The sequence below is a fragment of the Coenobita brevimanus genome, chromosome 26 (assembly GCF_032717465.1).
Source record: "Coenobita brevimanus isolate Jiangsu-jjx chromosome 26, ASM3271746v2, whole genome shotgun sequence".
Lineage (NCBI taxonomy): Eukaryota > Metazoa > Arthropoda > Malacostraca > Decapoda > Coenobitidae > Coenobita > Coenobita brevimanus.
In genome coordinates, this window is record NC_136979.1 from 18,956,194 (window position 1) to 18,983,731 (window position 27,538).

Below are 27,538 nucleotides of genomic sequence, written 5' to 3' on the forward strand. Positions count from 1 at the left end.
ATCCTTCTATCTGTGCCTTCATCTCTAGCTTCCTTTCTGGTCGTTCTATAGCAGCTGTTGTAGACGGCTATCGTTCTTCTCCTAGATCTATTAACAGTGGTGTTCCTCAGGGCTATGTCCTATCACCAACTCTCTTCCTTTTATTCATCAGTGACCTTCTAAGCTGTACATCAAACCCTATCCACTCATACGCTGATGACTCCACCCTTCACCTTTCCATTCGATTCCCACAACGTCCATCTCAGCAGTTACTTCAACAGGCAAGGGATGAGGGTATAGCACACCTAATGTCTGACTTGGCTCGTATCTCTGACTGGGGTAAAAATAATCTGGTTGTTTTTATTGCAACAAAGACTCAGTTTTTGAACCTATCAACCCGACAAAATCTTCCACAGGTATACCTTATGTTTAAATCATCGTTGAACATGCTTGGGGTTTCATTTGCTCGGGACTTGTCTTGGAAAGATCATATTACATCTCTTGTAAAATCTGCTTCCAAAAGATTGGGTATGCTAAGCCGAGTCTGTTCCTTCTTTGCCCCTGCACAATTGTTGACTCTATCCAAGGGTTTTATCTGCCCCTGTGTGGAGTACAACTCTCATGTGTGGGGAGACTCCCCACATACAGCTCTTCTCAATAGGGTGGAGTCAAAGGCTTTTCGCCTCATTAACTCTCCCCCTCTTACTGACTCCCTTCAATCTCTGTCTCTTCGCCGCAGTGTTGCATCTTTATCTCTTTTCTATCACTACTTCAATGGTCACTGTTCCTCTGAACTGTCTGCATGCATTCCTCCACTTCTACGACGGGCGCGTAGCACCCGTTTAGCAGCAAACTCTCACCCTTTTTCTGTCCAACTCTCTAACGCAAGAGTTAACCGTTACTCCCAGTTCTTCATTTATGCAACAGATCAATTCTGGAACTGTCTCCCTCTGTCTGTATTTCCTGCTTCCTATGATCTCCAGTCTTTCAAACGCAGTGTGTCAAGGCATCTCGAAAGGAATGGATCTTAAATTTGGCTCTCTCTTGTATTTTGTTTTTCTCTTGGAAGGAACAGTTTTGCGGGCCCATTGCCTTTGGTTCCTTCTTCCCCACATAAAAAAAAAAAATGACTTATTTTTAATGGCTACTGAGACCCATTTGGGAAGGTTCTTTACGCATGAGTGGAGAAACAAAACACGTTACAAAATCTACGTTGTGATGTAGATAAGCAACGGAATAAAAACTGCGACAGAAAACCCAAATACGAATGTTGAATGATTATTCTCAGAGGTTCTATGATGCCCGAATATTGCAAAACATTTACAACTGACTTACGTCACGGAGAAAAGTGCTAATCAGATGATAAGCTACATGGCTCATGGCATTTTTTTTTTTTAATATACAACAAAACTGGTTATATTTCGTATACATGAGAACTGAATTAATAACAAAAATAATTACGGCTGTGAATGCAGAATGGATAGTTGAATAGCTAGCTGATGTATCAGTGGCATCGATTATATAGCAGCACATGAGGGACTTAAATTAATAATGGCATAGAATAAACACCAGCATCTGAGGAAATCATAACGGCAGCGTTACTAGGACAAACAAGTGTCATTATGGTAATTGTACATACACACACAAATGCCATTGTGGCTAAGTCATAAGACTGCCTTGATAAGGTGACCGTTTTTAATTAACACCTTGCCAGTTTCATGACATGGGTGACACGTATTCTCTCCTAGTACCCCAGTCACATTGCCAGCCAGTCTTAAATCATCGTGGTGAGGTACAGCTTAACCTACCCCGGTGGAGATGCCAGTCCTACTCTGGCTTAAAATGGTTGATCCAAAATAATGCATTGCCACTGTGCCGCACGCTTCATTATCACTGTGTTATACATGCAGTATGTGGGAAAAAAAACAAACATCCTTTTGATGATGGACGTATTCTACATCAAAAGGAAAGTTAAGTGTGGGCGGGATGAGGTTGGTGCTATGTTACCTGGGCCAGGTGATGGCCGGGCGAGGGAGGTGTTACATTAGTTGTGCAAGGTGATAGTGAAGTTAGGGTGGTGTTAAATCACCTGAGCCAGATGATGACGGGGTAAGGGCGGTGTTATATTACCTGAGCCAAGTGATGGCGGGGTGAGGGTTGCCCTGGGCAGCACACAACAACGTGGCAGGGTCACCCTTGCCCACCACCAGGGACTGAGGGTGGTCCACGACGACCGGGGCCAAACCTGAGGGAATAGACAAGGGTTAAGGGGCAGCGAGATGGGTGACAGTACTGTGGATGATGGAGGCTATTCTTGAGGGTAGGACAGGGGTTAGAGGCGTAGTCATATACCAGCACCACAACTGAGCGTATGACGGGGGTTGGTGGGAATGGGGATGATTCACGATGATGGGGAGAGCACTGGAGTGGATTGTCAGGTAACTGATCCATGATGGTAGGCGCCATGTCGAAGGGGACAGGACGGGGCTAAGGAAAGACGGGCGGTTGGGTAACAAGATTGGACGATAATACCACGATGATAAGTACAGGTATAGTACCGTACCTGAGGGATAGAACCGGGGTAAGGTTACTGTCGTGGGAAACGGAGCAGAGAGGGGTGGTGGGAAAGGGAAATAGCAAGATGCGGCAAAAATGTAATATCTGTCTATGTAATATATCTACCTACCTATCTATCTATCAGTAGCAATCTAACCATCTATATACCGGTATCTGTCAATCAATCTATCTATCTATCTATCTATCTATATACATATAGTCAGTGCTCCTCCGTCATTCATCACTGTGTAGTGGTTGTTCTAAATCGTTTGGTGTAAGTGCTAAAAACAGCAAGTGAGTCAGTGAACAGGGACGACAAATCACTATCACTTCAACACTGATGAACTAATAAACTTTTTCTCCCAATCTTCTTGTCATCGAAATTAAATATGCGTTAAATGAGCTGACTCCAAGATATATAGCCTAAAGACCTTGACACTGGACTCTCTGGCAAAGTATATGGAATGCCTGATTAGCCAGAACTAATAATTTACTAGCCACACAAAACAGCTTTCTGTAGGAAATGTCCTCCTTGGCTTGGAAGGTACCCTAGCTTGTCTTGTTTAACCACTTAGTATGCATACAGTATATTGCTTTGACATAGTGCCCACACTCGAAAATTGCATAAAATAGAATGATAATGTGCCATATACAGACAAAATGCTAAGAAGGTACCAGAGAGCCTCCTAATACCCTGAAGATATGTTCTAACTATTAATGATTTGTACACTGTCTTACCTCTAAAGCGGAACGCATTCTTTCCATTTCTCACTACTCTTAAACAAGCCAACATCTTAGTCCATAACAACCTCGAGCTGGCCTGCGAATGAGTTTCAACATACTTGACGTTTTTCTTGCTATTATCCTGCTGCTTACTCTGTCAATTACTTATCTCTATTGGGCTCCTCAGATCGCTGTTTTATCTCATTAACCGGTTCTGTTGTTCCAGTAGGACTTGTGGACCCTCCCATGAAACGTCGTCTGCAGCATCATGACGATGTACACTGGGAGGCCCTCAGATACAACTGCTTTACTTTGCCATGGAATGAATTATTGCTTCCATGGCCGATAGCCATCTGCGTGTGCTTCGTGCATTACGGAGGCATGAAAGCATGCATTCCTGTCTCTTATCCTCTGACTAATGCACACACACACACACACACACACACACACACACACACACACACACACACACACACACACACACACACGCACACACACACACAGACTTAGTTTAATCTCGCTCCTTGTGTTAACAAGGAGGTGAAATACAAAAAGGGACTGGCGTCTGTTTATCCCTGGATCTCGATCTTTATACGTTTCTGCCACGAAATCCTTTGACTTTTACAACTAAAATATTTTACCACCCCTTCTTTCATCTTGTCAATAGCATTTTTAATAATTTAACCTTATCGCCCTTTCCTCCTTCTCGTTTTGATGGTTCTTTAAATATTTCTCCTAAACAGAAAGCAGAACATTTTGTTCAAATTCCACTTTGAACGATTCCGGTGCTATCCTTTCGTATCTTTTCCCCCTCTGACTTCCTCATGCCTGGCATTAAAATTTCTTCAAAGGATATATTTTGTGCCTTCACTGGCCCCAGTATTCACAGGGCGTACGAATCTGATGGGGTACCTCTTTTTGTTCTCAATTATTACTTCTGTACTGGAACCCGGCCTACGTAGACTCTCTTGCCTCTGTCAAGTTGCACCTTTCCTTCTTCTGGGAGTTTAATCTCATCCAGCCTGTTCTCAGCTACGTGCATCTCCCAATTGCTTTAATGTCTTGTATTTCTAAAGTATTTGGATTTGTTCTTGACATGAAAATTAGAAGGATCTTTCTTTTCATAACCTTACCAACTGCCAGTATGGTCGTCTCATCTTCCTTTCTTTTTCTTTTTTCTTTTCTTTTTTTTTTTTTTCCCATCCTTCCCTCGGGACATTGGCAAAACGTTTGGTATTTCAGCCTGACATCTCAAAGGGTTTCGACCGAGCCTAGATTTCCTATGGTCTCTTATGGTTCCTATCCATTTATCTGCACCTTCATCTCAAGATTCCTCTCTGGTCGTTTTACAGCTGCTATTGTAGATGGCCACTGATCCCCTTTTAAAGCTATCAACAGCAGTGTTCAAAGTTCTGTCCTATCATTATCTCTTTTCCTTCTGTTCATCAGTGATCTTCTTAACTGTACATCCAGCCCTATCCACCAAAATGCTCATGACTCCACCCGTCAGTCAGCATCCATCTCAACAGGCACTTAAGCAGTCATGGCATGAGACTTCGGTATACCTTATTTCTGACTTGCCTGTCCTTCTGATTTGGGATACAACATACAAATGCATCAAGAACTCAGTTCCTACATCTTTAGACCCATCAAAATCTTCCAAAGGAACATTCGTTAATATTTAACAATACAAAGCTTAGCCTTACTTCATCTCTTACTATGCCTCGGATATCTTGTTCTTAGGACTGATCATGGAGAGATCATGATACTTCCCTTGTGAAATCTGCCTCCAAGAGAATAGATGAGCTAAGTGGACCCATGCTTTCATTACCCACGCACAAATGTTGACTTTGTACATGCGTCTTATCTGCCCCTGTGTCAAGTACAAAAACATGTTTGGGGAAGCTCCCCTACAGATCTGCTGAGGGTGGAGACAAAAGCTTTTTGGCTCATCAGCTCCCCTCATTTCACTGACTCCCTTCAACCACTTTCTGCTCCACAATGTTGCGTCTTTAACTCCTTATTATCGCTGTTTTGATGGTCACTGCTCTGTACTGTGTACTTGAATCCTTCTCCCATTACGGTGGGCGCATGACACCCATCAGGCAGCGTACTTTCATCCCTCCCATGTCAAACTCCCTCATGCAAGAGTTACACAATCCTCTCTTTCATTCATGTATCCAACAGATCTCTCAGACCCTGACCCCCAGTCTTTTAAGTGCAATATGTCTAGACATCTAGAAATAAATGGACCTTGAAACATGCTTTCTTGAGCTCTGTTTTTCTTGCAAAGGAAAAAGTTTGCAGCCTTTAGGTCTTTGGCTCCTTCTTCTTTGCGTAAAATGCTGCATCTGCTACCACATTCATTAAGTATTCTAAAATCAGAGTGAGCAATGGACTCTTTATTTATAGTTTTATCTTTTTGTTTTCTGAAAAAAAAAAAAATTATGCAAGAAAGAAGAAACCATAGGCCAGGGGCCCGTAAAGCGTTCCTTCCAAGGAAAAACAAAACAAAAACAATACAAAAGACAGCCAAATTTAAGATACCTTCATTTCGAGATGCCTGGACACACTGCGTTTGAAAGACTGGAGATCGTAGGAGGCAGGAAATACAGACAGAGGAAGACAGTTCCAGAGCTGACCTGGAAGTAACGGTTAACTTTTGCATTAGAGAGCTGGAGAGAAAAGGGATGAGAGTTTGTCGCTAGACGGGTGCTACGCGCCCCGTCGTAGAGGTGGAGGGATGCAAGCAGACAGTTCAGAGGACCAGCGACCATTGAAGTAAGATAGAAAAGAGATAAAGATGCATCAGTGCGGCGAAGTGACAGAGGTTGAAGGGAGCCAGTAAGAGAAGGAGCGTTGATGAGACGAAAAGCCTTTGACTCCACCCTATTGAGAAGAGCTGTATGTGGGGAGCCTCCCCACACATTGGAGTTGTGCTCTACACAGGGGCGAATAAAACAACTGTGCAGGGGTAAAGAAGGTACGGAGTCGGCTTAGCACACCTAATCTCTTGGAAGCAGATTTTACAAAAGATGCAATATGATCTTTCCAAGATAAGTCCCAAACACGAGCAAACAATAATGTGCAATAATGCTTTTTGGGAAAGTGCTCCCCGAAAATAATTCCTTGTTCTAGGGGCAAGTAAATCATAACCATTTGTTAGAATCCTTTAGGAAGATTATTGACACTGTACAGAAATGTACAAGTATTAAAATGCAGTTTATAAAATGTATGAAGATGCAGGGATGACAATGAACAAAAAATACAGGGACAATGTTGAGGCAGTAGAAGGACTTGTAACCTCATCCCAGCACTCTTTACCAGCCGCGATAGCGAAGTTGGTATTGTTTTCAATTTGTGTGTGTGTGTGTGTGTGTGTGTGTGTGTGTGTGTGTGTGTGTGTGTGTGTGTGTGTGTGTGTGTGTGTGTGTGTGTGTGTGTGTGTGTGTGTGTGTGTGTGTGTGTGTGTGTGTGTGTGTGTGTGTGTGTGTGTGTGTGCCGCGCACGATAACTTCGCAAGCGCTCAAGATATCATCACAAAATTTTACACGTGTGTAGCTGGGAAAAAAATAGACCATGAGTTCGAAATTAGTGAAAAAAGGTCAAGGTCTGTGAGTCTGTTACCACGATAACTTTGCAGCCGCTCAAGGTATCCTCACAAAATTTTACAGGTGTGTAGTAGGAATGAAAATCTCCAGCGGTTCGAAATTGGTGAAAGTAGGTCAAGGTGAAGGTCATACTCTGAGCCGCGCTAGATATGTATCAACTCGCAACAGGTGTGATTCCCCCCCTTGGGGGCCTCTAGTTTATAGCATAATTTTGTGCACTGCATGGGTGATTTATAGTTATGCGACTATTATGGCACTTTTCTGGTGCACTTAACCTACACCATAATGACATGCACTGGAGTAAAAAAAAATAATAATATTTATGGATATGGAATTCCGTGTCCTTTCCCTCCCTCGCCTTTGCTTCGATTTTTTTGGTGCGTTGCTATCCCTGCATCTTCATACATAATAAAAAATATATATATAATTTATACTTGCTTCAGTGACTTTTCAAGCCTCTGTGAAGGAAAGTTCAGAGAATTTATGCAAGTTACTCAACTTCAGAGTGTCGTAGTAGTAAAGCAGTTAAGGTACCGGTAATGTAGGCTCTAAGTCACTTCCACTTGAAAAGTCTCCCTTGAGCAAAATAAAATCCGAAAATAAGTGTGAGCAATGGAGCACAACATCCGCACGTTACGTTTGGTCAGTCACTGAACTTTTAACTTTCTCTGTAACTGATCGTTCTGAAACTTGAAATGCTTCATCCTTATGCAACCATTAAACCCTCCACTAAGTTTGGTCCTAAACTGGATAAAAAATGTTCTTCACCCTTTGCTCACCATCTACCTTTCCACCATGTTTGGTCTAAATTCGTTCAAAATGATAAAAGTTGATCTGGTACTGACCTACCTTTGGCCTTTTTCAGGTAATGTCTGCCGTGCATCAGACCCAGTGGAAAATGAAACCCCTCCTCAAAAAAAGAAAAAAAAAAGGGGGTTTCCATATTTGAGCTAGGGAGGATCTTAGAAATGCTATGTTTTAGCTACATTAGACGATTTTTAGGAACAGAGGAATATGAGAATTACAGTCAGATACTTTATAAAGAACTGATACCTGGGTGTTTGGAAATTAAGAAGGATATTCTGCGTTAAGACTTACAGGCACATTTGAGTTATCCCTACGTAAGAATGTCTACTGACACTCCGAGATTACAGTATCCATGATATCACAGTATATTTCTCAAGACTTCATCTCTATACTTCATCCTGGTGCCAAAGTTTACTTTTCAAAGGCCATTAACTAATTCAGTATGATGACAGCATATTAATGCAACCAAGCAGATATTAAATTTTTCTGCGTAGAAAAAAATTCTGATTGCGGAAGGGTTACCACATACTGTCTCTAACCTCTCTACCTTAAGAAGACTTACAATGCTAAAGAAAACTGCCTGGTGGTGTTAAGATGAAAGAAAATAATAAATCACGTTACCGGACAAAAGGGGTAATCTTCAGCATGGGCCATCATTTACCATTTTGTTCTTACTATCTTCGGAGGATTGCATTCATTTTAAGATATACTATGCAGTTGTTGTTACTGCTGTTGCAAGTCCCGTTGTGAACCCAGTGGACCGCAGAGAATTAGCAATTCTGAGTGGCCTCTCCAAGAGGTCTTTTGCTCAGGTTATGCTGAAAGGTTTTGTTGTGAGATGTGGTGAAGGAGGCGAAAAAGTGTGATGTGGTGTGGGGGACTGCATTGCAATGTGGGCATAGTGGGTTGTTTGTAAGGTATAATTTGTGCCAGTACTGCAGCAGGGAAGGGTGCTGGCCGCATCACAGAGTACCCGTGTCTCTCTGGGTAAGGAAGTTTCTAAGGGGTGATGGATCTTGGTGGGTCCTGTTTGACAAAAGGTTTTGGGTGCTCTAATAGCTATGTATTTATTGCTGTGTTAGAATTTCTAGTGTCAAGTGAAAGAGGGAAGGATGTTGCTGAGATATTCATTATAGTAACTGATGCGCTTGTTATGAGGTAACTGGAGCTGGAGTCAGTGCATTTCACTTGAGTTATTCCTGTGAGTTCTTTGTGTGTGTGTGTGTGTGTGTGTGTGTGTGTGTGTGTGTGTGTGTGTGTGTGTGTGTGTGTGTGTGTGTGTGTGTGTGTGTGTGTGTGTGTGTGTGTGTGTGTGTGTGAGATGGCTTTAATTAGAGGATGTGTTTTTGTTGGTTATCGATGCACAAAAGTTTACTATGTTATCTTTTTACTTCTTCTCGATGGGGATGGTTCCATCATTGTTTAGCTGGACTTCGTGAGTTGGTTAGGGGGAGGTCTGGGAAGTGTGGATTTTTATTAGTATTTTCCAAAATTAGCTGCTGTTCGTTATGTGATCGAAGATGTCCAAATATTAAGTCCAGTTTTCTTGCATATGTGTATTGATAAGTTCAATTTTATTTTTGTTTAGGTTCTGCATGGTTTCAAGATCTGCTGGAGTGCGTTGAATCTTTTTGTTTAGAGTGTTTCTGCACTTGATAAGCTGTTTTATTTGAGAGAAAAATTGGAAATATAGTTTTTGGTGTTCCCACTATGGATATGAGATCTGCAAGTTAGTCTAGTGATTCTGTTAAATAAGATAATAACTTTGTCAATGTTATCGAAAGAGTCAGTGGTAAATTCTTCTAATGCTTGCTCTATATCTTGAATGAATTGTGTTCAATATACTTTCTTGTAGTTTTTTTTTTTATGTGTCCGACTCTGGGCATAGGCTTCACAGCCTGCTATCAAGGCCCAGCAGTCCTCCTACATACCATACACCTCTACATGTCACCACTTCGGCGCTAGCACCTTCCGTCCATATTGACTACATGCTAGGGCTGTCTCATACAGGACTGGTGTATTGGTATTAGCAGGGGTATTTTTACGACATGTCGGCGGGTCTTCTGGTAGATCAGTAAAGCCTGATTTAATGAAATTCAAATCCTTTAACTGTTCCCTACCCCCAGCCGGGATTCGAACCTGGGTCTTTCCTTTCTTTTCAGGATTTGCTTTTATAGTGTGATATATATATTCCTGGGGAGGTGGTCTGATGAAAGATAAACGTACTGTTTTCCAAGAAGTCTGAATGACTAGTGCAGGAGTTGTAGTTTGGTATCGGGAAAGGAATTATTCGTTTCAATGCGTCTGCGTGGAAATCGTGTCGGGGTGTGGTAAGTCTAGAATACTCAGATGTATTGTCTTGAATCTTTTTATTTCATAGCCACCATGGGTCTCCCACATTTAAAACATCAACAGTTATTACACTAGGGATGTTATGGAGTGGAGTGAGGTATGGTGTGTATCTTAAGGGCATACTGTGGGTAGTGGAATGCAGCTGACAATGATGTGAGTTTCATTTCGTATAACTGATACTGATGTTAGCTATTTATGTGGCATTGTCCTTTTTGTTGTTCTGTCAGCTGTGTAGAGTTTGTGAAAGGGATGTTATTGTGTACAAGGATGATGAGTCCAACTCCCTCCATATTGTTTGTTCTGTCTTGTGTATCTGGAGTGATTTCGTGAAATGTGAAGTGTTGAACCTGCTTATGCAGTAAACAGGTTAACAGGTCAAAAACAATCTTCATTAGCCCAGTCATCCATAAGCTGAAGAAAATCGTTGGCAACAGCAATAAATATGAAAAGTAAAATGAGGCGTCGTTGTACGTAAGGGATTAATTCCGGTGGTAAGATGGCGTCAACATAATTTCAATCTAGACGATTTTATAAGACTTGGGTAAGATCTCTCCAACCCACAAAAGAAAAATGTTTAAAAATATAAAAACACCCAAGTTTTGCTGTGCTAGTCACTTCCTGAGCTGCTAATATATCTGTGCATAGTAAAACTAAATAAAGAGTTACCAGGTACTGTAAAAATGAAGGAATAATAACATTTATTTAGTTATTTTTATTAATTTTGTCGAAGGTGCTGGTCGTGATATCAACAAACTACGCTTTAGTCATAATCATTTAATCTTCTGTACGATGACATCTGATTTTATTCTCCCTGTATTTGCAACCTCACTAACGAGCGAGAGGACTATTATCCCAAACATGCTCGGAATCACTCCAGTCTTCAGTTTCACTAACAACACAGTTTAATTCAACTGTGAGATTACAGGAATCTGAGAAGTTTACAACTTTCACCATTAACCCTATCACAGCCGGGACAACTCTAGCACTATATTTGACCTAATGGAAGACCGTTGGATTCAACAGTGTCATGGGATCCTGAGGGTGATATTACTGTCACCATAAATCTCTCACGATCGGGACGGTTCTAGTATTATACTGTAGCTATCGCCAGAAGGTTGTATTTCGCTGCAAGTGAGTTATAAACTACGGTACTGAGTGCTATTATTGTCACCAATGACCATCTCAAGCTCGGGACAACGTTACTGATATTTTACAACTAACAGACGACTTTAATTGACAAAAAATAGTCAAGGGAGTTCGAATGGTTCGGGAAGTAACAATGGAAGTATGGGACTGATCATGGATGTGATACCGGAGAGAGAGAGAGAGAGAGAGAGAGAGAGAGAGAGAGAGAGAGAGAGAGAGAGAAGGAGCTAAAGTAGTAAAACAGTGGAACAAAACTGCGTAAGAGGGCGTCAGAGAATTACAGAGGTGGGGAGGACAGATGGAGGGGTGAGAAAACAGAGGAGTATATATGACTGTAATTTTAACACACTATTAAATCTTTTATACAGGGGCGAACATTGTTCTCGACGTGTAACTGGAATTAAGGCTGAATTAAGTCTTTCCAAGCGATAACGAATTTTTCATTCAATTTTTGCAGACGATTTAATTAAGTTCGGGAGAGTCTTTTCGACCTAAGCCATCGTTTATCCATCCAGTACCAGAGATGTTTCTTGAGATAAATAGAATCACGTAAATCACCATGATTATGGTAAAAAAACCGTCTTCACCCACGCTGGCCAGCTACAAATGGGGAAGGTGTGTGTCTGTTCTGACAGTGATGCATGTGACAGTGGATGCGTTGTAATAGATGAGCTTGTGTGTGTCAGAGTGTAACCTGTACATCATCGGCAGACCTGGCAATGTGTAAACATATGCACAAGTACAGTGGTAGTAATAGTTTTCCGAGTATCTCGAAGTTCATCTGAAACATGAACCCAGTGGACTGCAGAATGAAGCTATCCGTCTGCAGTCCACCATCCTACTTAAATGGGGACCGGGAAGGGACTGAGAGACGTTTGCATAATTAGGCAGCTCCTCCTTCCAATCACATGGGTACCATCACATGAAGGCGTTCCTCACTACCACATGAAGGTGTCCCTCAGCAGCATGAATACGAAAACAAATACAGTACAGTCATAACCCATTTCAAATGACCGCCAAAGATTTGGTTGCGATAGTAAACTCGACCTACGAGTACATCATTAGAGAAGTAAGGGCGAGAAAATGTCTATGATGTGAGAGAAACTATTATGGGAAAACTGTATGAGATTAGAGAGGGAAACAGTGGTAAAAGTACGGAGGGAGGGGTGGGGGGAAGATAGAGGAAGGACCAAGGAAGAAAGAAGGGAAAGGTGACTGTGGGAAGGAGGGGGGGGGGAGAGAAAAGAGGAAGAGGTGGGAGAGGGAAGGAGGGAGGACTGTGGAAGGGAAGAAGGGAAGCATGTGTCAGGAGTGGTAGAGGGAAGGAGAGAGGGGCGAGGAGGGCTAAGAGAGAGGCAAGAGGAGTGGGAGAGAGAGGCTGGTGTGAGGGTGAATGTGGGAGGCTGGTTTGAAGATGAGGGTGGGAGGGTGGTGCGAGGGTGGGTAAGGAGTCTGGCGTGACGGGTGGGGTGGGAGGATGGTGTGAGGGTTGGGTAGGAGGGTGTTGGAGGGTGGGGGGGTGGGAGTCTGGTGTGAAGGTGGGGGTAGGGAGTCTGGTGTGACGAGTGGGGTGGAGGACTGGTGTGATGGGTGAGGAAGATGGCCGGTGTGACAGCTGAGAAGGGGAGGCCGGCGAGACGGGTGGGTGTGAGAGGCTGGTGTGCCAGGTGGGAATAGGAAGCTGGTGTGACGGGTGGGAATAGGAAGCTGGTGTGACTGGTGGGAATAGGAAGCTGGTGTCACGGGTAGAAATAGGAAGCTGGTGTCACGGGAGGGAATAGGAAGATGGTGTGACTGGTGGGAATAGGAAGCTGGTGTCACGGGTAGAAATAGGAAGCTGGTGTCACGGGTACGAATAGGAAGCTGGTGTCACGGGTGGGAATAGGAAGATGGTGTGACGGGTTGGGGTGGGCAGCTGGTGTGATGGGTGGGGATGGGAGGCTGGTGTGACGGGTTGGGGTTGGAGTCTGGTGTTAGGGTGGGGGTTGGAGTCTGGTGTTAGGGTGGGGGTCGGAGTCTGGTGTAAGGGTGGGGGTAAGGAGTATAGTGTGAAGAGTGGGGTGCGAGGCTGGTGTGCTGAGTGGGGAAAGCCGGTGTGAAAGGTGGGGGATGGAGGCAGGTGTGAAGGTGGGGGAGGAAGGCCGGTGTGAAGTGCAGGAGGGAACCATTGTGTTAGGGAAAACAATGTAAGCAATATTTGAGTGTCCTTTGCAATACTGTTGCTACTTTTCCTTATATTCGTAAGTGTTGCATTACTACAATTATTTCGTGAGCACACAAGGCAATGTAATTTTTATCCGAACTTTTAAGCCTGTCCTAAAGTTAAGACTGTCCTCTCACCTACCACCACTTATTATGTTTATTTAATACCCGTCCCCGTTCCGAATGGCTCGAGGACGGGAATTGCTTTCACTCGTTTGTCTGTTTGTCTGTCTGTCTGTTAACAACTTTACGCGAAAACTACTGGTGCGATTTTGACTAAAAGTACAGGGATGATGGGGTATTACCTAGTCATCTGATAAAATTTTGGGCCAAACTGGGCAAAGGCCCAGGCTGTAGGCCCCCCCCCCCAAAAAAAAAAAAAAAAAAAAGTGTTTTCGCCTTAACTCCTTTCAAATACGTCATCCTGACACGAAATCAAAACCTATAGGTGCATTTTTCAAATCTACATCCTATAACATGCCTCATTACATCAGGGGGGTCAGTGCCAGGTGGGTCGGGCCTAAAATTTCAAATGGGTATGGAATCATCAGTTTTCACCCGATTTACTTCAGATTTGATATGTGGCATCTTTGACTAGATATCCTGTTGTGTTTATACGTCAGTACTAAAATGACTGCCGGGGTCGGGTCTGCTGTACCTTAGCACCACTTCTTGTTTATTTACCTTATTTTCACTTTCACTGGCGGCTGAAATAGAGAGAGAGAGAGAGAGAGAGAGAGAGGACGACATAATGGAGTGAGGGATGATAGTGACAGAGAGGCTGAGGGGAGGGTGGAAAGGAGAGGTGAAGGATCAAGGAAGGAAGATGATGGATGGTTGCTATCTAAGGCAGGGTGAGAGAGAGAGAGAGAGAGAGAGAGAGAGAGAGAGAAAGGTAGACAGATTTGGAGAAAACAGTAAAAAAAAAAAAAAAGTTTCTTTATGCATTGACAGAAGATTCATGTACTTGTGACATGCGAAATTAGTCCTTTCGAGGGAAAGCTGAACAAGAAAAGGACAGATTCATAATATTTTCGTTCGGAGAAGCCTGGGCGTTTTCTGCTTAAAACTCTGGAAGTCGTAGGTGGCAGGAAAGATGGAATAATTAAGACGATTTTAGAATTGACCAGCTATGTGCACAGAACGCTAAGAGTACCGCTTAGCTATTGCGTTAGAGTGTTGGAAGGTTCGGGGGTGATGGTGTGCACTATTTTGACGGGTGCTGCAAGTCTGCTGTAATGGTTGTGGAATGAAAACGGTGAGAGCAGAATGATAGTGACCAGGGACCAGATAACCGGATGGTGATGGCAGCTCTTTTTTCCCAATGGATCACGTGAGGTGCACACCGAGGTCATAACGTCCATTTCCATCTATAATCAACACATGGGCGTCGCCATACTTCCTCGCAATTGGACCTCGTAAGTTAAGGGAGGGTCGAAGCTCCTTCAGCAGACGTCGTAGGCCGGATATAGCTCTCACGTTTATGCGTAATCTTTTATTTTTCTTTCGGATATCTTCCGTTTTGTATACAGTTTATAATTACTAGTTATAGGCTACAGTGAATCATGTACATACCATTTAGTGTTTATAGTGGATACAAGGGTCTCGCTGCCTATACTGACTGCTCAACACTTGGTCAAATTAGAGCCATCTCCGAACCATGCCTCACTTTGGAGCAAGCGTTTGTCAAGATGGATGCCACTTACCACCACCACCATTATCATCACAGCTACCATCAACACCACCACCACTACCTCCACCACCACAACAACCACCTCGACCACCACTACAGCAACCACCTCCACCACCACCACAGCTACCACTACCACCACCACAGCTACCACTACCACCACCACAGCTACCACCCCCACCCCCATTATCATCACAGCAGCCACCCTCACCCCCCTCCACCATCACAGCTGTCGTCAACACCACCACCACCATCAACATCACAGCTATCACGACCACCACCATTATCACAGCTACCATCAATATCACCACCACTACCACAGCTACATCTACCACCACCACCACAGCTACCACCGCCACCATCACAGCTACCACCACTACCACCACGACCACCACCATCATCACAGCTACCATAACAACCACCACCACCACAACCATCACCACCATGATAATCACAGCTACCACCACCACCACAACCATCACCACCACCATCACCATAGCTACCACCACGACCATAACAGCTACCACCACCATCATCATCACAGCTACTACTACAATCACCACAGCTAGCACTATTTTGTGCTAAAATTGTCTGTTTGTAGCATCCGTGAATTAGTAGACATTGGTCTACAGATGAACAGTACAACCCTCTCTCTCTCTCTCTCTTTCATTCTTCAAAGACACGTGAAACTCTACGGAAATGCCCTGCCGTCCCTACTACGTGCTCGTATTGTACTGTAACACCAGTGGGGACATTTACTAGTGTCCAAAATCTTGTGAAAACATCAATCAACATCAAATTGAAACTGAAATATCTGGGACACGTATTCAATCATCCTGTAAAGTTTCATCAAAATTCTTTTTTCCAGCTTTAGCTGCACACACACACACACACACACACACACACACACACACACACACACACACACACACAGTGTTTGGTGCTCAGTGTAAGGCATACAGTAAATGGTGTTTAGTGTATGGGGTATATGGAGAGCAATGTGTATTATATGTAAGGTGATAGGTATATGATGTACGGTGTGTATGCATATGGTGTGTACAAAGTATTGTGCGTATCGTGCACATAGTGTTTGGTGTATGGTATATATGGTGCATGGTTCATATGGTGTATGGTGCATATTTTTTTTTTTTTTTGCAAGGAAGAAGGAACCAAAAGCCGGAATCCCGCAAGATTGACTGTTCCCTCCAAGAAAAAAATTACAGCCAAATTCAGAAGCCATTCATTTCGAAATGCCTGGACACACTGTGTTTAAAAAAACGGAGGCTATAGGCCAATAGGGAATACAGAGAGGAAGACAGTTCCAGAGCTGACCTGTTGCATACATGAAAAACTGGTAGTAACGGTTAATTCTTGCACTATAGAAGGCCAGAAAATACATGAGAGTTTGCTGCATGACAGATGCTACGCGCCCACGATAGTGGTGGAGGGATGCAAGCAGATAGTTCAAAGGAGTAATGACCATTGAAGTAACAATATAAAACAGATAAAGATGCAACAGTGTGTCAAACAGACAGAGACTGAAGGCATCCAGTAAGAGAAGAAGAGCTAATGAGACGAAAAGCCTTTGACTCCATCTTGTTGAGAAGAGTTGTATGTGTTGGGAGCCTCCCCACACATGAAAGTTGTACTCTACATAGGGGCGAATAAATCCCCTGTATAAAGTTAACAACTGTGCGGGAGGCACGGAGTCAGCTTAGCACACTCAATCTCTTGGAAGCAGATTTTACGAGCATAAGAAGGTAATATGATCTTCTGAAGATAAATCCCGAAAGAAACCCCAAATATCTTCAAAGATGAAGCAGGATTGAGTTAAATACTGTCAAAAATTAAATGATTCACTTGCAAAATGTTTTTGATGGGTCAGATGATGTAAGACCTCACTTTTTGATGCATTAAAAATAAGATTTCTTCTTCCCCAATCACAAATAAGAACCAAGGAAGACATTAGCTGTGCCATAGTCTCATCCCGAGTTTCTTGAAGTAAGTGCTGAGATGGACACAGTGAGAAGCAAATGGATAGGAGAAGGGTGGAGTCATTATCGTGGTTTGAGTGGATAGGGTTAGATGTACAGCTAAGAAAGTCACTGATAAATAGAAGGAAGAGAAAGCTGGTGACAGGACAGAGCCCTGAGGAACACCACCATTGCTAGCTCTACATCTGCAGCTATAGAACAATTAGGAAGGATGTTAAAGAGAGAGAGAAGAAAGAACCGTAAAAAGGCAGTTTGGAAATTAAAGGTTTATCCCAGACTCGATCGAAAGCCTTTGAAATGTCAGGTGCAATGGTAAAGGTTTCACGAAAGTCCCGAAAGGAGGAAGACCGGGAGTCTGAAAGGAAGGTGAGAAGATCGTCAGTGAAGCGTCCCTGGCGGTACTCTTCCTGACGATGCGAAAGAAGGCTGTGATTGTAGAGGTGCTTAATTTTCTTTTAATAGATTGATAAACTCAAGAGGACAGCCATGCAGTTGAGCGATAGTTAGAGGGCTGGGAATGGTCACCTTTCTTTCGGATAGTCTAAATGACAGCAAACTTCTAACGAAAAGGAAAGGTACAGGTCGACTGACAAAGGCAAAAAGAATTTACCTAAGCATTAAGTAAGAACAGAAGCACAGTTCTTGAGAACAACAGGAGGGACCCCATCAGCCCCATATCCTTGTTGGTGTTGAGGCCAGCAAGAGCAGAAAGTAAATCGACTGAAAAAATTTCAGTGTCATTCATGAGGACGTCGGAGAGGGGGAAGAGATGGAGGAACAGCACCGGAATCGTCTAAGGTGGAATTGGAGGAAAAAGTCTGAGAGTTCAGGGCATTTAGAACGACTGAACTTATTCTTAACAGTGCGAGAAACAGACTTGGCAGGGTTCCGGGCAGAGACATAACTGAGATGAGAGTCGGGGGTGGGTTGGCTCTGGTACCTTTTGTAGACTTCTCCTTGTTGTGGAGAGCAATAGAACAAGCGTGATAAAACGATTTTTTTTTCTCATTAGTCACAGGATAAAAGAAAGGAATATACGGTACTGTATGCTTCCATGTCCGAGAGAAAAACCTCTGTAATGCGCGAGGCACACTCAGATGGCTCTCACCCATCGAAGGAATAATCATTCCAGGGAAAATCTAAGTTTTGTGTGTATGATGTATGATGCATATGGTGTATGGTGCATATGCAGTATGAAGTGTATGGTGTATGATGCATATGGTGTTTGGTGCATATGGTGTGTGGCGCGCATGGTGTATCATTCATATGGTGCATAGAGAATATGGTGTGTGATGCATGGTCTATGGTGTGTATGGTGTATGGCGCATATGATGTGTATGGTGTAAGACAAATGGTGTGTATAGTGTATGATTCGTTGTGACCAGATTTATTGGAGCTAAAAGAGGGACGCGCGCGCATGCGTGTGTGTGTGTGTGTGTGTGTGTGTGTGTGTGTGTGTGTGTGTGTGTGTGTGTGTCTATATATAGACTGACAGATAGATATATAGATAGATAGATAGGTAGGTAGATAGACAAATAGATAGATAGATAGATATAGATAGATATATTGACTGACAGATATATAGACAGATAGATATTGACTAATGTGACAGTGACCGCTGCTGCGCTACACCTCACACCGAGGCTCCTAATCAAACACTAACGTCTCCTACGAACTGCGAACATACCGTACGGTACAGTGAATGGATCGACCAAAGTTACCAGCTAGTGAGCATTACAGACTTTATATTAATAATTCGGTATTTCATTTGGTTAGGATTATGCATAATTTTTCTAATTCATCCTAATTTCATAAAAGAAGGTCATATTATATCTAATGCAATATTAGGTTTCTAAAGGCGGGACAATTAAGATAATTTGCCCCAAAATCGGGACATTCTAGTCACAATTAAAAAAGCGGGACGGACGTTCAAAAAGCGGGACTGTCCCGCCTAAAAGCGGGACTCTGGTCACCTTTCGTATGGTGTATGATGTGTATGGCGTATGATGGACACGGTTTATGGTGTGATGAAAGGTGCATATAGTGTATGGCGTATGGTGTATAATGTCTGCTTTACTGTGCATACTGTATGGTGTGCGTAATGCATGGTGTAAGATATATATGGTGTCTGGCGTATATGATGCAGTGTGTGCATGGTGTAGATGGTGTACTGTATTTGATAAGGTCTGCTTCTGTGCATCATGTGTATTGTGTATATTGTGCATAATATGCAGTTTTTAGGGTGTATGGCGAGCGTGGTGTACTGTGCCTATTGTATTTTGCGTATGATATGTATGGTGCATATGGTGTGTATGGTGTGCATGGTATGGTGTGCATGGACTGTAATGTTTATGCGTATGTAGTATGCATAACGTATACATAATGTGTATGGATTGTACGTGCGTATATTGCACATTATATGGCATGTATGAAGACTGTAGCCCATTACGTTTGTAAAGAGTGTGTACAGTGCGTACAGTGTAGTATAAAGTGCATACAGAGTGCATACAGCATGCTTGGTGTGTATAGTGCTTATTCTTATGTATACGAACAACCAGACGTTGCTTTCAAAATGATCCAGCTGATACATGTCAGTTTTTTGATTGGCAACAACTCTTCCTAAGCGGCTTCAGTGTAGCCCCACGACTGATTGAGGAAAATATACCTGATAGTTATGTGTGACTCTTATCTACTTTTATACAGATTATCCGGGCCAGATGATGCAGTGCAAATAAACGCGTTACGATGTGGCTACGACTTCCCTCACGGTGTTTTGATTATGGATTGGAACTGATCTCGTAGGCATTTCGCTCGTCCGACCTCGTAAAGTCCGTTAAGAGCCCCAGCGACCTCGGAGCAACGAGTTGTTTTCATTTTCCAGCCCCAGAACAGAAGCGACAGAGTGAAAGCAACACCGTGGAAAAGAAAGAGATGTAGAAGGCAGTCAGAGAGAATAATTTATGAAACAAAAAAAGCCCTTGGCTTTATCATGTTTAGAAATGTTGTGTGGTAAGCTACCTCACAAATGAGAACGATATTTCACACAGCGGCGAGTAAGATCCTTTTACCAAGTTAGCAAATGAGTGGGGTTAAAGAATGCGCGAAGTCGGTCGTCAGAGCAGTTTCAGCATGAAAAGTAATGTGATCTATCCTAGACGGATCACAAGATAAACGAAATATCAATCATATTAAGAGATCAGGATGGACTGAGTTGTATACTGTTGAAGGTAAGGAAATAGAACTGAGGAAGACTGTTCAGACTGAGGAGGAGGAGCTGAGTTTTTGAGGCATTAAAAGCAACATGGTACGGTAACCCACCATTTGTCCAAGTCAGAAATAAGAGACAAAGAAGCTGTCAGTTGAGCCATATTCCCATCCCATAATTGCTTTTGTTGTTGTTGTTGTTTAGTCCCGGTTTGTATGGCCAAGCAGACCCGCCGACCGCAGGTAAGCAACTGCCACTATGAGGTCGTCCCGTAGCTTTTCAAACTGATTATGTTGTTTCTGCATCACATGTAATTGTTGTAGTAACTGATGTGAATGACGCTAGGCGAAGTGAATGAAAAATGAAGGACGCCATATCAGTATTTGAGTGGACAGGAAAAGCTGTTCAACTAGGAAGGTCACTGATGAACAGGAGAAAGTGAGGTGATGATTGGACAAAGCCATGAAGAACACCATCACTAATGGTAGTAGGAGGATAATAACTTCTATAATCGCAGCTACAACAGAGAGAAAACTTCGGATGGTGGAACAGAAAGAGGGACGGAAACCTGAAGAGGGCGATTTGGGGATTAAAGGTTTGTGTTAGAATCTTACCAAGAGCTTTGATATATCTAGAGCAGTAGCAAATTTTTTACCGAAATCCCTAAAAGTGAGGAAATGGAAGAGATCTGAGGAAGGAAAGAGGAAAACGAGAAGAGAGGCAGGAAATGGGGAGAAAACTGAGAAGCGGAAGAGAACTGAGGGAGGAATGAGCTAAGGAAATAGAGGAACCTAAGAGAGAAGAAGGGGGAAGGAAAGTGTGCCCAGAGTGAGGAATGAAGGATGAAATCACTGGAGTCGTATTCGAATTGTACTGTGTCATTGTTCTCCCATCGCTTTCACTGCACGGGCTGTCCATTCTGTCTTGGATAATTACTTGCCTCTCAGTTTTTATGGTCTACTGGTGACATGGGGATTCTGGAATTTCTCGATAAAGAAGGCCAGGTAGGGGGGTTTCAAGAATACTCCCCCAGTATCCCTGCTTGTCGTACGAGGCGACTAAAAGGGTTGGTGGTGGGTTAGTGCCCCACCCCGTAAAAAGAACTAACTAAAAAAGCGAACAAAGCGCCTCAGACCCGGACGGACCATACGTTGACGACTAAGGAACGGACGAAGGACATTCTTAGGGTGGGAACGTGGAATGTGAGAGGAGTGAATGATGAAGTGAAAGAGAGAGAGATTGTTCAGGTGCTTGAGGATGCAAAAGTGGATATATGTGGATTGACTGAAACTAAATGTAGGGTGAAAGGGTGAGAGAATGGGAATATGGTTTAGGTATATGTGCGGGAGTCAATGAAAATGAGAGGACAAGAAAGGGAGTATGTCTGATGATAAGCAAGAAGTGGAAGGAGAATATAAGAGAGTATGGAACAGTGGGTGCAAGGATTGTATGGGTGAGGATGAAAGTAGGTATACAAGCGTGGGCGATTGTATGTGTGTATGCCCCGACAGAAGATCGAGTGGCAAGAGTGAAAGATGAGTTTTGGGCGAGTGTAGAGGCGTGTATGGACAAGTTTGAGAGGAGCGAGAGAGTGCTGTTGATTGGAGACATGAATGGCAAAGTTGGGAATGTACGAGTGGATGGAGTGGTTGGTCAGTGGGGTGTGCCAGCTGACGTAGATGGGAATGGAAGTGCTTTGGTGGACATCTGTGCTTGTAAGGGGTTGGCAATAGCCAACACCTACTTTCGGCATAAGATGATCCACCGGTATACATGGAGAGTAATGAGGAGGATGGATGGTGAACTTGCTGAACGAAAGGCAATGATAGATTACGTGTGTGTGGATGAGCGAATGAGAAGACAAGTGTTGGATGCAAGAGTGTGGAGAGGGTGGGGGAATGGAGTCTCGGACCATCACTTAGTGATGGCCAAGGTAGAGCTGCAAAGAAAGTGGTTGAGGAGACGAAGGGGAAGACAGGAGGAAGCAACTCCTGTGAGAAGAGTGGAGAATTTGCAAGATAGTGAGAAAATGGCAGAGTATAAGAGCATAGTGGAAGAAAGATTGGGAAGGTATGAGCTAGAGCAGATGGAAGGGGTGGAAGACGTATGTAAGATATTTACAGAAGAGATAGGCACAGCGTGTGAGGCGGTTTGTGGAGTGGGGAGGAGATGCAAGGGTGTGCAAGGGACAGCATGGTGGAATGATGAGGTGAAACGAGCTGTGGGACAAAAGAAGAAGGCATATAGTGAATGGTTAGCGAGTAGTGGTAGGGGAGAAGATGAGAGAGAGAAGAGAGAGGTATATGTGAGCAGGAGAAGGGAGGTTAAGAGACTGGTGAAGGAGAGTAAAAAGAAAGTGGATGAGGAGTTTGGGAGGAATCTGAGTGTGAAATGGAGGGAGAGTAAGAAATTGTTTTGGAAGGAGGTAAAGAAAGTAAGGCAGTGTGAAAGGGGAAATAGTAGGGGAGTGAAAGATAGGAATAATAGATTGTTGGTGGAGAAGAGAGAGAAACTGAGGAGATGGAAGGAGCACTTTGAGGATTTGTTGAATGTGGAGAGTAAGAGCAGTGAGAGTATAAGTGGTTGGGGAATGGCTGGGAGAAGAAGAGATGAGAGGAGGGAGGAAGAGATCAGTAGGGCGGAAGTAGTGGAAGCGATGAAGAATATTAAGTTGGGAAAGGCCCCAGGAATTGATGGAGTGTGTGGTGAAATGCTTAGGTATGGGGGTGAGATTGTTGTGGAGTGGATATGGAAGTTGTGTAGATTGGCTTGGGAAGAGGGAAGGGTTCCAGAGGACTGGAAATCAGGTATAATTGTTCCTTTATACAAAGGAAAAGGAGAGAGAGAAGTATGTGGTAACCATAGGGGTATTTGCCTACTTAGTGTGACTGGTAAAATATATGGTAGAATACTCATTGATAGGGTTAGGCATATGACAGAGGAGCTAGTTGGAGAAGAACAAGGGGGATTTAGGAAGGGAAAAGGGTGTGTAGATCAGATATTTGTTCTAAGATGTTTAGTGGAGAAGTATCTAGAGAAGGGAAGGAAAGTGTATGCTGCCTTCATGGACTTGGAGAAAGCTTATGACAGAATAGATAGGCAAGGTATGTGGAAGGTATTAAGAATATATGGAGTGGAGGGGAAATTGTTGAGTGATGTGAAGAGTATGTACGAGGGAGCTAGGGTTACGGTGCGAGTGGATGGTGAGCTGAGTGAGTTCTTTGATCTCAATGTGGGACTGAAACAGGGTTGTGTGATGTCTCCATGGCTGTTTAATATATACATGGATGGGGTTGTAAAGGAGGTGCAGGGTAGGGCAGTGGATGTGGGGGTGGCTCTAATGAATGAGGGTGAGATTTGGAAGCTTCCGGTGTTGCTGTTTGCTGATGATACAGTATTGTTGAGTGAAGATGAATGGGAGTTGCAAGGTTTGGTGAATGAATTTGGGACAGTGTGTAGGAGGAGTAATCTGAAAGTTAATGTAAACAAAAGTAAAGTTATGGTGTTTGAGAGGAATGAAGTCACAGAGTGTGAAGTGAGGTTGGATGGTGAGGATATGGAGAATGTGAGTGCATTCAAGTACTTGGGTAGTGTGATGAGTAAGGATGGAACTTTGGGGGATGAAGTGCGTGAAAGAGTACAGCAGGGAAGGAAGGTCGTTGGTACACTGAAAGCAGAGATGAGAAATAGGGAGGTGAGTATGGAAGTTAAGAAGTCACTGCATGATAGTATTGTGATCCCTACCCTGACGTATGGAAGCGAGGCATGGACCTTGCAAGAGGGGAACAAGTCAAGAGTGAGAGCAGTGGAAATGAGTTACTTGAGAGGAACATGTGGAGTGACGTGGAGGGACAGGTTGACGAATGAAGAAGTGAAGGAACGATGTGGGGTGGATGTGGATGTGGTTGAGAAGATTAGGAGAAATACATTGAGGTGGTTTGGACATGTGAAGAGAATGGAGAATGAAAGACTGACTAAGAGGGTGTATGTAGGTGAGGTGGAGGGAGAGAGAGGGAGAGGTAGACCGAGGATGAGGTGGAGGGATGGAGTTGAGAGGTATATGAGGGAGGGGGGGGTGAGTTGGGGGGAGGGTAGTCAAATGGTAGGTGACAGAGCGACTTGGAGGCGTTTTGTCTGCGGCCACCCTTTGCGGGATTAGGGCGTCGGGCTATAGATAGATAGATAGTTTATAGCAGCATCCCTAGGTACAATATCGGGAGCAAAAATTGTGTCACCTCTCCTGCTTCTCTTTTCCTGGATTTTTTTTTTTTACTTAGTCTAACGAATTCACAGCAACCGACGCAGATGAAACTGACCTGTGGCCAAATAAAGTAATCAGTGTCACTTTCAAAGTCCAGAGAGAGAGAGAGAGAGAGAGAGACGACAGACCTAATGTTGCCGATAGTACCAGACCAGGAATCAAGTTGCATTAGTGATGAGAAATTCAAAACACGGAAAGGTTCCATAACTGTGGATTTATAGGCGGCTACGTGATGTCATTTGAGCCTCGCACTTATCAGATAGTCTGCTTCATTTGGGTGCACCGAGCGCGAATAATGATACACTGTCACCAGGTAAGGGTAGAACACTAATCATGAAGGATAAGGAAACAAACAGAGGAAGTGGTAAATGGTCTGCTTCTTTATGGTGTACCCAGTGTGAACAGGCACCGTCACCAAGGGAAGAGTAGTCAACCAGGGAAGAGTATAAAGGGAAGCAAACACAAGGAGATCTGTTGGTCTGTTTGAAGCTGAATCTTTTTAAGTAAGTTACATCTTTTGAGGCCGTTTGTTTTGCAGTAAGTTACATCTTTTGAGGCCGTTTGTTTTGCAGTAAGTTACATCTTTTGAGGCTGTTTGTTTTGCAGTAAGTTATAACTTTTGAGGCTGAATGTTTTGCAGTAAGTTATAACTTTTGAGGCTGTTTGTTTTGCAGTAAGTTACATCTTTTGAGGCTGTTTGTTTTTCAGTAAGTTATAACTTTTGAGGCTGTTTGTTTTTCAGTAAGTTATAACTTTTGAGGCTGTTTGTTTTTCAGTAAGTTATAACTTTTGAGGCTGTTTGTTTTCAGTACGTTATAACTCTTGGGACTGTTTGTTTTTCAATGTTATTACTTTTGAGGTTTTTTGTTTTTCAGTAAGTTATAACTTTTTAGGCTGAATGTTTTTCAGTAAGTTTTAACTATTGATACTTTTTTTTAGTAAGTTATAACTTTTGAGGCTGTTTGTTTTGCAGTAAGTTATAACTTTTGAGGCTGTTTGTTCTTCAGTAAGTTATAAATTTTGAGGCTGTTTGTTCTTCAGTAAGTTATAAATTTTGTGGCTGTTTTGAAGTAAGTTATAACTTTTGAGGATGTTGTTCTTCAGTACGTTATAACTTTTGAGGCTGTTTGTCTTGCGGTTGGTTATAACCAATATAATTATGATAAAAAGGGAATGACACCGAAGTAGAAAGAATCCCCCGCCATCAAAGTCTACGACGAAAGTCGGCAGGAAAAAAGCGAGAAGGACCACTATGTAAAACAGAAAAGCTACCATGGATATTCCGCAGGAAAAAGTGATGGGAAATCATATTCTACACAATACTGACCTGAAAGGAAATGTAACAGGAGGAAATAGAGACTGAAAATTTTTCAAACTAACATCCAGGAACTAAGACTGACGTTATAGATCAATTTAAAATGAATGAGACAGGGGAGGGAGGTAAAGTGTGGCAAGGGAAAGAGGAAGGGAGGGTGAGGTCAGGAAGGGAGGGCGAGGTAGGAGGAAGGAGGAAGAGAGGGTGAGGCATGAGAGGGAGGGTGGCAAAGAGCAGCCGGGGAGGGAGGCAGGGAGGATGAGGTAGGGGAGGAATGAGGGGTGAAGCAGGGAAAGAAAAGGGAGTGGAAGAGTTGGACAGCGATGGGAGGGAGGTTTTTCAAGGAGTGGGGGAGGGTGAGAAAGGGGAGAGGGAGTCATGGAAAGGAGGAGGATAAAAAAGAGGAGAAAAGGATGAAATGGTGGTGGAGGGAAGGAGAAGCTGGGGAAAATAGATAAAGGAGAGGGAAGGAGAGATGAAATGAGAATTCAGGAGGGATAATGAAGGTGAGACGAAAGTCATAAATATTATATGAGACTCTGAATCACGTTCATCCATCCATCCACTGAGAGAGAGAGGGGGGGGGGTAGGAGGGCTACTTCGTCCTCTAGCATGTGCATACAAAGCAATCAGGCACTTTTCTGTTCTTAATATAACTCTTCCTTGTTGACAAGCTATTATAAAGATGAATGAAATTTTCTCCAGGTTGTAAACATAAAGCTGAAGAGTTTCCATCGTCTTCAAAGAGTTAGTGGAAAATGTTTTAAACTCATGTGATGATGAGAGGCCTCGTATAAACTGTAGAAAAAGAAAAAAAAAACTCTGGTTGCTCCAAAAACAAAACAGTAAAGGTTTCTGTCTTAGTCAGAGGATTATCGAGACTATGTACCTACTGACTGAAGAGAAGCAAATCCGAAACTGAAGGAAATCGACCGGCGGTAAGAAAGAATACTATAGTTAAGATTATCTTATCAGTGTCAGATCAGTCATACCTTTTCATCACTATCAACCCCTCCTATCAGAGAACATATTCAGCGTCACAATCTTACTATTTCCTGACTGTTATTTATGGCAGCTTCTTGAAAACCTTTGTTTAGTGTGAATGGTTACCTCCAATACGAATATTATCATTATTTGGAGGTAGCAAGAAACATAACAACACCATCGTAATGATGAAGTCATCGCCGAGAGGTCTGCTGTTGAAAATGTAAATACTATTACTATTAACCCTGCCATGGCCCGTAGAACTCTAGTGTTCCATTCCACCTAATGGGAAAGTATTTAAAAGTGAGCAGAGATGCCGGAAATACGCCATTGTTTTACTACTCACCTTTCATGGTAAGGACAGTTCTAGTACTCTGTTCCACCCAAGGTAATCTGTGTTTTTATTCAGATGGGGTGAGTACCGTATCAGAGCCTGTGAGTGTTAATACTGTTACCACTGACCCCATCACACTGAGGACTGGCCTAGTAATTTATTGTAGCCAATACCCTGAGATTATACTTGGATGAGGGTAAGTCACAGCAGCCTGAGTGTTGGGTATATAAAAGTGGTAAAGAATAATAATAATAATAATAATAATAATAATAATAATAATAATAACAATAATAATAATAATATAATGATAATTATAACAGTAATAATAACAATAATAATAATAATAATAATAATAATAATAAAATCATCATCATCATCA

The 27,538-nt window shown here is 42.9% G+C and overlaps 1 protein-coding gene across 1 annotated transcript in view; it reads right to left on the reverse strand.

Moving 5' to 3' along the window:
• LOC145393983 (roundabout homolog 2-like) overlaps positions 1–27,538 on the reverse strand; it is a 184,543-nt gene that overhangs the window by 87,140 nt on the left and 69,865 nt on the right. Inside the window, exon 2 of the mRNA XM_080267957.1 lies at positions 2,110–2,224. Coding sequence (XP_080124083.1) covers positions 2,110–2,224 — 115 coding nt within the window. The remainder of the gene's footprint in view (positions 1–2,109; positions 2,225–27,538) is intronic.